A 13,932-nucleotide genomic window follows, 5' to 3' on the forward strand; every position below is an offset into this window, starting at 1 on the left:
AGGGGGTCGGACTTGATGATCTGCTCAGGTCCCTTCCGACCCTACCAACTATGAAACTATGGAAAGTAATAAACAGCTAACATCTAAAATGTCTGGTTCATTAACTGTTTTTCTAATTGCGTAAATACTGATTGAGTATTGATTAAAATGTCCAAAAGAATAGTAATACTCTTTTAGCATGCAATGTGTGCATGAGTCTCTCAGCCTTCAGGGAGTTGTAGTGAGGTTGGTGGGTCTTCATGTGTGTATAGGGCTGAGACTGCCCTGAGCTTAATGAAGGATCAGAACCAGTGTGTGAACACAGGACTCAAACTATGGGATAAAATAGCATGTAACAAGCACACAGGGGTACTCAGCAGTGTTTCTAGAAGATAAGCAGGCAATATTGGGGAACAATGAAATATGCTCAGTAATTTTTTATCTGGAACTAAGATTTCATAAGTAGCAGATTACACTCTAGTGGGAATTTTTATACCTGAAAGTTTTTGAATATTTCTTCCTATCAGGTCTATAGGTTTGTGTAAATATCTGCTTTCAGTTTCAGTTTTGCAGAGTAGCATAATATTGCTGGAGAGGGGTAAAGACCAAACATTGGATACATTCGCAAAATTTTCATAATGCATTTTTTAATGTAGTCCATAAAAACTGTTATTAAAAACTTCTTGGCACCGAGATTTAAACCTAACACTTTGAAGTCATTAAGGTTTTTTAGTCTTACACAGGAGGTTCCATCTTTAACTAGAGAGGCTATTGCACTTCCATAATAAGACTATCTATAGCAGCACCTCCAGTACCGAAAACCTGCTCTTTTTGCTCCAGCAGTGTATGGTCTGTCACTTGAGCTGGATCAAGATCAGGTAGTTCTCAGATACAGAAGTAGCCTGTGATCCTTTCAAGTCATAAAAAGCCAATAGATGGTATCATGTATGTCCACACAAGTGTGTGCACACATCCCCTGAGCTAGATCCACAGAGATGCTTAGCACCTGTAACTCCTGATGAGTATGAGTCACAGCTGCCCAGAACTTCTGCAAATCAGGCCCAGTCTTGCTTCCATAAAAATAAATAAATAAAACTATCTATTGATCCCAATGGCAAGTATCGTTAACTTTACATGGGATGGCATTGAAGACTGCATGAGAAAGGTACAGTGGAAGGAAAAATAAATATGGGTCAAAAGTGTAGATAAGTGAATTTAATATTTGCTACCACTAATATCTAATGAGATGTTTTGTTTTTTTTCAAAGAGATTGTAGCCCCAAGGACTGATATAACATCAGAATATTAATGACAGGTCTTAGTCAAGCCTAAGAAGTTATTTTCATCATACAGAAAAAGGAAATGTACTAGCCATGGTTTCTTTTAATTGATATAATGAGAGATAGTTGTCTGTGTTAGTCTTAAGTGAATCAGAAAGCAGGGCAGAGTGGCACTTTTCACTTAAGAGTCATTCAGAAAGACATAAGCTGTCATAGACCATAGCCTGCTTCATCAGATGCTACTTATAGCTATGCATCTGATGAAGCAGGCGGTAGCTTATGAAAGCTTACATCTTTCTGAACAAGTTAGTGTTTAAGGTGCCACCCCATGCTGGTTTTGCCTAACTGATGTAATGTTAAGGGGAGAGAAAATTAATCTAACCCAGTTCATCTATACAAGCCTGCTCTGCCCTGGCTAAGATTGCTGCTGTCCCGGGCACACATGTAGATACTGCACCTGGTAGCAGGCTACTCCAGCTCAGAGTACTCCAAACTTTATTCCTTTGCACTAATTGCATGCATAGATGCACCCACCAACTACTCAGAAGGTACCAATATGAGCACAATGCAAGTGCTTACCTAATTAAGCATGAAATGGCAGGTTCTAGTTTTCAGTCTTTGTTTGGAAAATAAAACTCTGTCCTGAGAACATTTGAAACTACTAAATATCCTGGGAGAAATTTTCGTAAGGGCCTTATTAGACCTCCTTTACCTACAAATGCCCAACATCTTGTGTGCAGTTGCGCATAAATCTGTGTCTGTATGCGTGCAAATGAGTTATAGCAGCTGACCTCTGGAAATATGACTGTTTGATTATATGTAAAATTTAATTGGGTTGTGTTTACATCTCTTTATCTGTATCTTTTCAAGATTACACTGAACTGGGAGATATACCTCCCAGATCCCCGTTAGAACCGGTTTGTGAAGATGGCCCTTTTGGGCCAGTGAAAGAAGAGAGGAAACGAACACCTCAGGAACTGCGAGAATTGTGGCAGAAAGCTGTTCTTCAACAGATTCTGCTCCTCAGAATGGAAAAGGAAAATCAAAAGTTGCAAGGTCAGCAAAGTTTGTGATTAAATGCTGGAAGCAACAAGCCCTATGTTCTTGGTTTGCATTTAGGCCTCTGCAATAGGATTGGTCTTTAATAAAATTGTTGTAGAAGTGATATGGACAAGTAAATCTAGCTGTATCTCTTCCAGTCATCTTGTGTGGAGTAGGAGTCGTCTTGTTTATTCATAACCTTTTACCAGCAATTTCTTTTATGCAAGACCCAAAACCTAGAGTTTGTGCTATGCATTTCAAAGAAACAGAAACCTGTGTACCTTGGAATTCTGTGGGGAGGGTCCTTTCATACAGGCAGATGAATTTCAAGAAGACCTCTGAGTTATTTTACTAAAGAACCAACCTCAGAGGCAGTGTTTGAAGAAACAGATGAGGACATTCTTCAGCATGCTATGCTTTATAATTAGCCATTTATTTTAATGGTTTCATTTTGAGATGTAATGCTAAACATTTTAATATGGTATAATGTTTCAGGAAACACAGAATACATTCTATTTAGCTACTACTAAATGAAGTGGCAAAGTATTAAAATGAGATGTTTCGTATTATATTTCAATTATCAGTTTATTATTAGAAATTTGCACAGGTTACTAAAGGTGTGTATTTTTATCAGTTTTTTCAAATCAGTGCCACTGACTAATCAGAATTCTGTACACTGAACAACAAGACAAAATTATCCCTCCATAAGTTTGGATACAAGAAAATATTGTTAATTGCAGGGGATAAACCCCCCCCACAGTGAGTTTTCCCATTAACTCTAATGCAAGCTGTAACTCAGATGTTTATTTTAAAGCTGGCTTCATATAAGAAGACTCTTTTCTTTTAGGTTTTTATGTTTACACCTAAAGGAAATATGAGCAAGCCTAGCCCCACTGAGTGGAGTTGTATTCATTTAGATTTACAGAGTCAGTCTTAATAATACACAACTGTAACATGTTCATTAGTGCTGCTATTGTTTTTAATCAGTGTTTTAAGCTCTCAGTAATTTATGAAAAAGAAAAATGGGTACACCAGGATAGAAGTTATGGAATGTCTTGCCAAGTATGGAACTCATACATTAATAGATGTTACCATTCCTTTTATAAAAGATATAATACTTCCTCAATGCATGTATAGTATCTGGTTCTAATTTTGCTGCAGTGGTTTACCTTGCTTCTAATAAATTACGTACAGTGTGTCTGTTGAACGTACTAGTACAGAACAGTGACCTAAAGGAAACAGTTCCAGCTAACATAGCAACCAAACGTATTTCCCTTTTTGTGTTCCGTTCCCGTTGCTGTTAATGAGGTATGGGCATATTTGCAAAGATTCAGAAAGACTATGTGTTTTATCTTTACCATAAACTTTCATCTCTGTTAGTCCCATTGAATGCACTGCTATTATTTAATGACATATTTTCAAAATTTGAGGGAGGATCACTAAACTACAGAAATTAGAGAGGGAGATAACAAAGGTATTGGGTTTTTGGAAGCCTTGTGTTTAGTCGTATTCAAAGTAAGCAAAGCTGAAGGGGGGGGAACAAAAGGGAAAAGAAGTTAAGGATTTAAGAATATCTTTTATTAATTTGCAGTCAGACATAACAAAACCAAAGTTGTGGTGCTAATTTTTAATCTTTTTATGTAGTTTCACCCTCTCAATGCTTTCATCAGAAGCCTGTCAGTAGCATATGTACTACTCATTTTCTGGTTGTAAGTCCTTCCCTGAGACAGTGTTATACAGGAACAGTCATAGGAATGAAATGTTGCTAGTATAATAATTTATAGTATATGAGTTAATAACTATAATATATTAGACTATATGAGTAAATAATGTATCAAATTTGATATTTGAAGTCACCAAAGGTTTGGAGCCAGATCTATGAAAGTATTTAAATACTAAAAGGTCTAGCATGATCTTTAACAAAAATGGTTATACGCATTAGACACCTATCTTCCATTGTCCTTTATGTGAATTAGGTGTCTAATTTCATCAGACACTTTTGTAAATATCACTATTTAGAAAAAATCAGCAACATTTAAAGGCTCTGTCTTAATTTATTTTCCAGAACTGTTGCATCAAAATGAATTTAGGAACAGGGTGGGGTTTTTTAAATTACTTCCAATGATTAAGGAGATGTTACTTGATAAATTACTATCATTCTATGCTCTAAGAAACTGTAAGGTCCTGCATGCATCTATAAAAGCTTAACTTTCACAGTTGATCCCACTGAGTAATTATTGGTATATATAACCATTTGCAAGAATTGGGACCTGAATTGTTTTATGATCTCAAGGTGAAAAATTTCTAAATAGTTCCTGTTATTTTTCTAATTTTTCAATCTACCATAGCATTTTGAAATATTGGAAAAGACATGGCTTAAATTGTATGTTCCTCAAATATTAATACTTTAAAACCCTCTACAGCAACTGTTGTCTGACAGACTATGCCAGGACCTATACTGACTCATGACTCATGCTTTTGCACAAAATAGCTTATGATCCACCACTAGCAGCAGCAGTGGCACCTCATTGAGCCATAGGGCAGCCCTGTAATGGGCTCTGGGCAGCTGCAGCCAGAAAGGCCCCAAAAGCAGCGAGCGCATCTGGTGCTACTCATCATGGGCAGGGTAGCCTCTCTTTGTCTTCCCCTTCCTCTGCTCCCCCTCTCCCCGCTGCAACCATTCTGCACCTCCAGCCCGGCTCCTCACCTTACACCAGCTCCCAGCCCATGCACCGGAAGCAGCACCAGATGGGAGTTCTCCTGTATCAGCATGTCAGTTGTGGTCCCAGCCAGTCACCTCGGTCCCCGGCAGGAACCTGTAGTCAGCATCCACAGCTGATGCCAGTGTACATCCCGCGCTAATTCCAGCGCACCGGGCAGGAGCTGGTGTAAGCTGTGGATGGGGTGGGATGTGCCTGCCTGCCCAGCACAATGCAGAAGCTGGAATCACTGGCTTCCTATGTGCCAGATCCTGTGACTTCATGGCCACCATCCCATGGGCCAGATACATTCAGTTGGTGGGACATATTTTGCCCGCCTCTGCTCTAACCTCTCACCAGGTTCTACTCAGTTCTGCTGGTCTCTTCCAGCTTAGGCCCTCCTGGACCGACTCACAGTTCCCCCACCCTCGTATTGTTTCTCCAGATCAGCACAGGGAGCTCCTTCCGCTAGTGCTGCTAGGATCAGTCTCCAGCTCTCTGCACTGCTTCCCTTTGCTTCCAGCAGTGAGCTACTGCCATGGTCAGTCAATTGACCTCTGGTGCAGGGTTTATAGCCCACAGCCTGCTTCCTTTGGCCTCTCAGATGCTTTTCTCAAAAGTATGGTCCTCAGTTTTTCACTCTCAGTAACAGAACAGGGTCCCCTGTTATAATAATCAGGAATTTTGTAAATTAAAGATTTTTTTTTAAATATTGTCCTCCATATACTAATTTCATGGAAGTATTACATTTCTCAAATGGGAGAAAGGAAAAGCCAATAAGGAAAAAAAGACTTTTGAATTTGGATAGATAGGTTTGAAACAATGATGAGTTTAAACTTTAAAAAAATCAAATTGTCCTTGTAGTGTTTTTTGATGAGTATTAAATCATCAGTGACAGTCTTATGTATGGCAATAGTATGCCCTCAGAATGACAGTTCAGTGGTAGTGCATTACAGTAATGCATCATCACAGCAACAAGGTAATGTACATATCACACATATACACATCATTAAAATGATGGCGGCTTTATGATGCATTGCTTTTTAAGCATGGTCCAACTCAAAAATGCTGCTTGAGATTTGATAGGTGTTATTTTTTTTAACACTTAAAATTCTTGCCTACTCTTTCATTTCCTATTGCCTCTTGTAACTGCGGGGTCCCCTTTGAGTCTCCATATGTTGCCATCTACTTACTCACCTGATGGCTCTTTGACCCTGCCTTTCCTGGACCACTTTGGACTTGATAGTTTACTTCACTGCTCCTATTTGTTCTCCTTCCACTCTCCTTATTAATGCTTCAGATATCGGCTGAAAAATATCGTCTGCGCTTTCTTCTGCTGTATGGGAGCTGTACTCATTGGCTCATTCTTCTTTAACTTTTTTATGATACGACTTGTATCTTTCACTAACCCAGTTGACAAAGATGGCTCTTGAATTATTTATTTCTTGCAAACAGGCAAATAAATCTCCCTCCTGCCTTTTAGGAAATGGTGCCTATTTCATTAATTGCCTTCACCAGTGTTGTAAAGGTCTTTATATAAATTGTTAAACAGAATCAGTGCAGTTCCTTCCAACAGAAATATACAGCTAAAACAGTTTAAATGTCTAAAATTCTGTTAAAAATTCCAAGCTTCTAGTAATTTTAAATATGGCCTGAGTAAATAAACTGATTTTTATAATAATCTATAGCATTAACTGCTGTATTGCTAATGCTGTTTTCTAGCTTCTGAAAACAATTTACAAAACAGACGTCTGAAACTTGATTATGAAGAAATCACTCCATGCTTGAAAGATGTGACCTCAGTTTGGGAAAAAATGTTGAGTACTCCGGGAAGGTCAAAGATTAAATTTGACATGGAAAAAATACATTCTGCTGTTGGGCAAGGTAAGCACAGGTTATTATTTTAAGATACTGAAGCACACATACAAATTAAGATTAGAAAAAGAACCTAAGGTAACTTCTCTGTCAGTTCTAGTTCTCTGATTACATTATTAATAGACATGTTTGCCACAGTCCTAAATAAACAAGTGAAAGGTTCAGCCGTAAAATATTTTAGTTCATTTTCCCCACAGTTATGCTTCTGCAACTTCTATTGAGTTGGAACCATGAAGTCAAAGGTAAAGTGTTTGTTGTTCATTATGCAATGAGAAAAGAGATTGGAACATCACAGTTTAGTAGATGCAGCTATTTTTTATCAGTTACTGTTATAACCTGGATTTAAAAGAAACATGGATCTCTCCCAAAAGTATTTCTCTGTGAGCATTAGATGAAGCTCTACACTGTTATCTGTTCCAGCTCTGGGTGTACATGGATAAAATAGCATTTGAATATCTGTTCATCTCTTCATAGATACAGATGTAAAACAAGGAGAAACGTCTACGTCTGACTATACTCAAAAGTACCGGACATTTATAATATAGCTGACTTTCTGACTACTACTATTAAGAACATTAAATAGGACATAGCCCTAAATATATTTTACAATGTTTTAAGAAATTGGTTATTCTCCCTTACCTTTATTATTTGTACTTAAGTAGCGTATACAGTTATTTATTTGCATTAAAGTAGTGCATAGAGGCTTCTGCCTTATTATGCTAAGTTCAGTACATACATGTAAGAAAGAAAACTATCTCAAAGATTTTCCAATCTAAGTACCATACAAAGCCGTCTAATGGGTGAGATTACTAGGCAATGATCACTAGTAGCAGGCATTTAAATGTTTTGTAAAATAAGTGATTGAGCCTGCATGTTTGTTTATTATTACTGCACAAATTATACCTGACCAGTTGATTATATCTATATAGCAGCAGCACACATCTCAAGGTTTCTAACTTAATTCCTGAAGAAAGCTCATTATCATCAATTTTTGTTCCTGTCTGAAGATAAAGGATTTTAGTCAGCCAGTACTTGAGGAAGGGAGAAACTTTGCTTCTGTTGACTGACCAACCATTTTTTGAGTTTTCTAGTCTACTTTGAAACTGAGAAATGCAGCTTTAAAGCTTTGGAATGATACTTAATTTTAATAAATTACTAATTATACTCGTATGAAAGTGACAGGCTGTATAGGGAACACTGTCTAGCTCTTGCTGTTTTAGAGCATCTCTCTCAGGAACCTGCTATTGGTAAACCAGTGTCCTTAGAGTGAAGTACTGTGGTATTTCATTTACTATGTACTGACATAAGACATTCCCTTAAAGTAATCTGAGACTTGCAGCTTGGAAAAAAATGCTACAAAATAAATAAACAAGCAGAAGAAAAATCTAGGGATAAACATGAGATGAATGTTTTGAGGTGAATAGTGTATTATGTCATTTGCAGTATACTTCTAAAGTGTCATTTACAATCTAACATACAAACAGTCTTACTTGCATACTTAAATATACTTATCTGTCTCAACCAGTTAATGTAACAGTCTGAGTTTTAATTTATCTATAATACCTATAAGTGAAATACCTCTAATTTAGGTATTGCTGAACTAAACATTGTGTTTATGTGGATGATGCCATATGGTCAGATGAATATGACAGGAGAACATTTGCCCTAAAGGGTTGAATACAGCTATGCCAGTGCAGCAACAGAAGTACACCATTGGCCAAATTTTGCACATTCGACCTCACTGAAGCTAATGAAATGTCAAGAATGTGACTGAGGACAGTGTCTGGCTCCATCAATGTACCCAAAAGCCCTTTTTCATAATTTAATATGTTTTTATTTAGTAACCAAATTCAAACTGCCTAAAGTAGTTTGCAAAAATATTCCCCAAGTGAATTGTGCTGTGGTTTTGCCTCAAATATCTTTTTAACTGCTCATACATTCCTCCCAGAGTTTCAGGGTAGAACAATGTTCTGTAGATAATGATGGTCTATTAAGAATAAGTTTTAGAATAAGTGGATAGATTTTTCAGTTTGTACAAGAAAGAACATTGAAATTGTGCTGATGTATATTTTAGCCTTTTGGAAGAGTAGAATTTATTAAACTGAGTGGGTTTTGACCTCCCTTATTGCAGTCTTTTCATATTTTAAATATTTATTAAAAGAAACAGAAACAGGGACCATAGATCACCTAAAATTATCATCTTTTGATTCCAGGACATTTAGGAACAGATTGCAATACTTTTGAAAGAGCTTTGATTCTGCTAATACTTTTAACTTGATATGTGGTGTCGTCCTTAGTTTTAAATGTATTACTTTGACTTACTCTTTTTTTTCCCACCCAAACCTCTTCCACGGTCTTTCAGGAGTACCACGTCATCACCGGGGTGAGATTTGGAAGTTTTTAGCAGAGCAATACCATCTTAAACATCAGTTTGCAAGTAAACAGCTGCCAAAGGACGTGCCCTATAAAGAACTCTTAAAGCAATTAACTTCTCAGCAACATGCAATTCTCATTGACCTAGGTAAGTCTATAGCAGTGTTATGAAAATAGAACTAGAATTTCACAGTCTCTGGAGAAGTTGCATTGTTAGTAAGAAAATATGTAATGAAAACATCATCATCTTGGTTAATGATAGTTACCACTGAGAACTGACTTTAATTGAATATTTTTTTAGAATAGTTATTTAACATCACTAAGAACCGGTTCAAATCCATAAATGCTCTACAACTTCCTGCCTGTGGCTCATGCAATAACTGCACTTGGTAGATGTGATTGTAGTGGAGCTTTAAATCAAACATTGAGAGTGAACTCCTAAAGGCAGTGGAATGGAAATGGCTAGGAAAACAAGGTTATGCTTAAAAAGCCAACACTTTTCTTAATAACTAATAGTGCTCGTTTATATTAATTTATATAACGGGACTCCTAAACACTATATTAATTTTAAAAAGGCTTATTTGGCTTTACTTCTTGTCGTGAATCAGAGCAGCCGCCGGCAGCCGCCTGACTCACACCGGAGTGTTTAGATTTAGAGCTCGGCAGGCGGGTAGTGATGGATGGAGTGGAATCAACTAGGCACTGACGCGTGTAGGTTACAGGAGTTTGTTTACTTACGTCGCCTAGATAGTGATGGACGACACAGGCGAGCCTTTGTTCCGTTACCGCTTCGGTTACAGAGTCGAGTATACGCATATAACTTCGGTTACAGAGTCGAGTACACGCACGCAGTTAGGTTACGACGAGATAATGACGGATGTGGCGCCGAAAACGGACGGTTGCGCTTGCAAGACTTTCTACGTCAATATTTTATGCTGACAGGGCGATTGATTGGGAATTGATCAATTTCCCTATTCTCTGGTGACAAGCACAGGTGTTTCCTGTGAGATCCCCAGAGCTCTCCGCCTTGGGCGGAAACCGTTAAACTATTTATAGGCAGAGGTGTTTTACAGGAATATCCAATGGTGAACCGTTATATGGAATCTTTAATTTTTGTCAGGTGGCAGCTCTTTGTCTCCTCAAGTTACAAGGTAGTGGGTTAGGTTTCTCTACCTGTTACGTGTGTGTTACGTGTGAGGAGCTTACGCTTATCTTTGACCAATTATATATAGTTTCCCCTAGCATTTTATTTCAGCTGACCAATTATCTGTAGTACACCACCAGCGTTTTGTTTCAAGGAATTTCTTGGCAGGGAAGTCTTTTAACCCTTAATATTCAAATGAAGATGATTTGAATGGTATCTCTTGCTCAGTGGCATGGGCACAAGTTAATTGGGTTGTGACACTTCTGAAACACTAAATGCGTATTTAGGAGCCTACCTATCTAATCTAGCTTTCAAAGATGCTGAGCACCCACCGTCTTTGGTTTTCCCAGGAAGTTCTAAATGTTCAGAACTTTAATCAAAGCAGCCACTTTGTAGAAAATTTGTGAAGGTTAGGCATATGATTTTCTTTTCTAGAAAAGTTTCCATTTTTCTCATTCATTAAAGACCTGCATGGTTGTTAATATCACAATGAAACAGAAGGCATTAAGACTAAATTTGTAGAAATTGTTGTTTTGGTGTAGAAAGGGTACAAAGGAGTAAAAGGGAAACTTTCTGCTTACTTCTCTCTCTCTGATTTTGCAAAAATATATCAGTTCTTCCCACAGCACAACAAGAGATGACCGAGCTCAAAAGATTTCATGAATCCAAAAAAACCTTCATGAGTTCTTTAAAATGTGGATCTCAGTAGCCAGATTATTTCTCATCAGAAAGACTTGATCCCATTAGTGCTGTGACCAGTAGAAATGCTCTCCCCTACTAGGCATATTTGCAATGGTCACCCCATTTTATTCCACAAACCCTGTTGGGCTACTTTCTTCCTCAGCAGTGATGGTTCCCTCTCAGCCCCATCTGTGCTGGTGTTGCACAGTGCGCAACTTTTCCCATTTAAGAATTTATTGCCAATTCCAAACATTGGTTTCCCTTGACTATGGCATACCCTTCATGTTCCCAATTAAAGGTTTTCCCTTATTCCATTGGCCTTTAGTTGTCTCTCCACATTGGAACGCAGCTATCCTGGAGCATCTGTTACAACTTGTTCAGGTGCAATTGAAACTTTTCTTATATAGTAATAATTGCTCAATAAGGTGTGTTTTATGGCCTGTTAGGAAGGTACTAGTATTAAAAAAAAAAATCCTGTTTTCCCTAGATAGTGTTTGTATGCAGTAGACATCTTAAACACAAGCCTTTAATTTACTTTTCTAAGAGGACTTCTACTTTATATGTGCATAATCCCTGACCAACTCGAGGATTATAGAGCATGCATTGTATTCTAACATAATAAAGGAATGCATTGGTGTTGTATTTCATAGTAGGCTAGAACTTGCATAAGATTTGTGTTTTGGAATACTTTATTGTTTGTCTTTTTTATGCATCCATAGAAGACAGTAACTTGGATTGATTACCAAAATTTGTAATAAAACTTTTATCACTTATGGGAAGGCATAAATAACCACCTGCCATTTGGATTACATGATTAAAGTTTCAAGGAAAATCTCTGCAACTCTTGCTTTAATCTGAACAATGAATACATGATGTGTATATTAGACTTCCTTTTATAACCCTGGAAAGGCAGTCCACTGATAGCTTGGCAGACCTTTTATCTTATATTACAGTGAAGATTTTTGCAGAGTAGTCAAGTTTGTTGAAAGCAATTGAAGCTACACTGCAGCATTAAACCACAGCGCCCTGTCAGAGAGGTGACCTCATCACTCCAACAGTTCTTGGGTGGCCTGGTGTTTCAGACAGGCACAGTAAATTGCTTCAGGCTTGTCTGCAATACTCCACCCATCCTGCATGGGGGTGTAGGATCTTCTCTCTGCCCCTAGCTAGTACTGCCAGCAGGTGTGGAAGAGGCTGGGCACGGTCCCTTCCTCCTGAAGAGACTCTTTATTGCCACGTAAAATGGGCCCAGGTTTATATAGTTGAAGAGAACATTTCCTCTCACTCCAAACTGTTGGCTTGCCAAGGTTGGCTCTAACATAATGTGCTTAAAATTCATCTGAACAGAAGCAGGGGCACTTCAAGTTACCCAAAGGGTAATCCAGGTAAATCATTTTGGTACATTATAAAGCTGTTTTTTGGGGACCAACAGGACAAAACTAAAATGCACATCTAAAACTAGAGCTTTGTCATACGTTATAAATTGAATAGATACATAAATAAATTGCATTTGGCTGATGGTGGTGGCTTTACTTACCCTTATGGTTTCAGACTATCTCTTTGAAATATGCAAGTCAGTGAGGTACAGTTTCTCTGTCCACTCCTACCTGGTGCTAAGAGTTATTGGGCCTTCACAGTCCAGTGTTTAACCATACACAAATAATTGCAGGTTAATTTCATGCAGAGAAGGAGAAAGGGGGATGGGAAGGTGGGAATCTGCACAGTAAAATATACATGAATGTACAAATTGACCTGATCTTTTTGTAAAATTGAGAGTTAAATACAGATTTGTTTTGAGACAAGGAGTTACATAGTTAAAATGTGCCAGTCATATATGCTAATGACTTTGTAAATAACACAAAAATGTCAAACAATCAAGGCAATACAAAAAAGAATGAATACTTAGCAGAACCGGAGCATTTGAGTTCAATATTAGCAGGATTTTATTCCTTCAGTTCTCAGGCTCAGCCATGGCCAGATTGGGCCCGTCTCAAGTATCTAAGAATCCAAGGAGCCTTCTGGCCATACGGGGACTGCTGGTTTTACTGCATTTCAGTTGTTTCCCTTCAGACTAAATGTTACAGTGCTTCTAGGAATCTCTCTGCTGCACAACCACAGAGAATGTTTTTGTTTTGAAAATAAAGATTCCCCTTTACATAGTAGTGATCATCCCCTTCCAAACAGTCCAGTCCAGCTCTCTGTCCAGTCAGCATATGACTCATGGAAACAAGGAGCGGGATTCACTAAATCTTCTCTTTGTAGCCAGATACTTTTAGTGTTCTTTTTTAACGAAAAGATTTGGTGGTTGGCCAGAGAGAAGGAAGAATTTGTCCAACTCAAAACAGTATCTTCAACTCTCCTCAAAAGGGAGGAGGAACACTTGAGTGCTGCTGCACCTCCCACGACATTAGTGTTAGAGAAACAAACATACAAGAGCACAAAAAGCAGAGATATTCAGCTCATCATCGGAGCTGTAGCCATTGATTTGTTTTTAATAAATCTCAAGAGTGGACTCAGATGAGTTCAGAACAGGAATCATGAGTGCAGGGTGCAATGAGCCTATTTAAATAAGCCCTGCTTTTAGTCAGCTCAGTGCTAAAACATTTAGAAGTGTTTGGGCATTTTATAGTGGTTTTGTCTACCCTTTCTTCTGGATAGTGGATAAGGTTAATTTACCAATGGATTCCTGGGGTCTACTGATTCAGTGGGCTACATGCTTTCTGCTTGGTTGGAAAACAAATGTATGTACATGTACAAACATGCATGCTTATGAACTTATGTATGTGTTCAGATATCTTGACACAGGTGAGTGGTTATATTGGAATATTAAGTAATAGGGTATGGACATATAAATGCATATG

General features: G+C 38.0%; 1 protein-coding gene across 9 annotated transcripts in view; it reads left to right on the forward strand.

Moving 5' to 3' along the window:
- Positions 1-13,932, forward strand: part of TBC1D1 (TBC1 domain family member 1) — a 192,621-nt gene that overhangs the window by 154,824 nt on the left and 23,865 nt on the right. For all 9 annotated transcript variants that reach the window (XM_006030903.3, XM_006030905.3, XM_006030906.3 and 6 more), the window contains 3 exons: positions 2,129-2,314; positions 6,721-6,882; positions 9,236-9,394. In XM_006030903.3, coding sequence (XP_006030965.1) covers positions 2,129-2,314; positions 6,721-6,882; positions 9,236-9,394 — 507 coding nt within the window. The remainder of the gene's footprint in view (positions 1-2,128; positions 2,315-6,720; positions 6,883-9,235; positions 9,395-13,932) is intronic.

The sequence above is a fragment of the Alligator sinensis genome, unplaced genomic scaffold (assembly GCF_000455745.1).
Source record: "Alligator sinensis unplaced genomic scaffold, ASM45574v1 scaffold412_1, whole genome shotgun sequence".
NCBI classification, from domain to species: domain Eukaryota; kingdom Metazoa; phylum Chordata; order Crocodylia; family Alligatoridae; genus Alligator; species Alligator sinensis.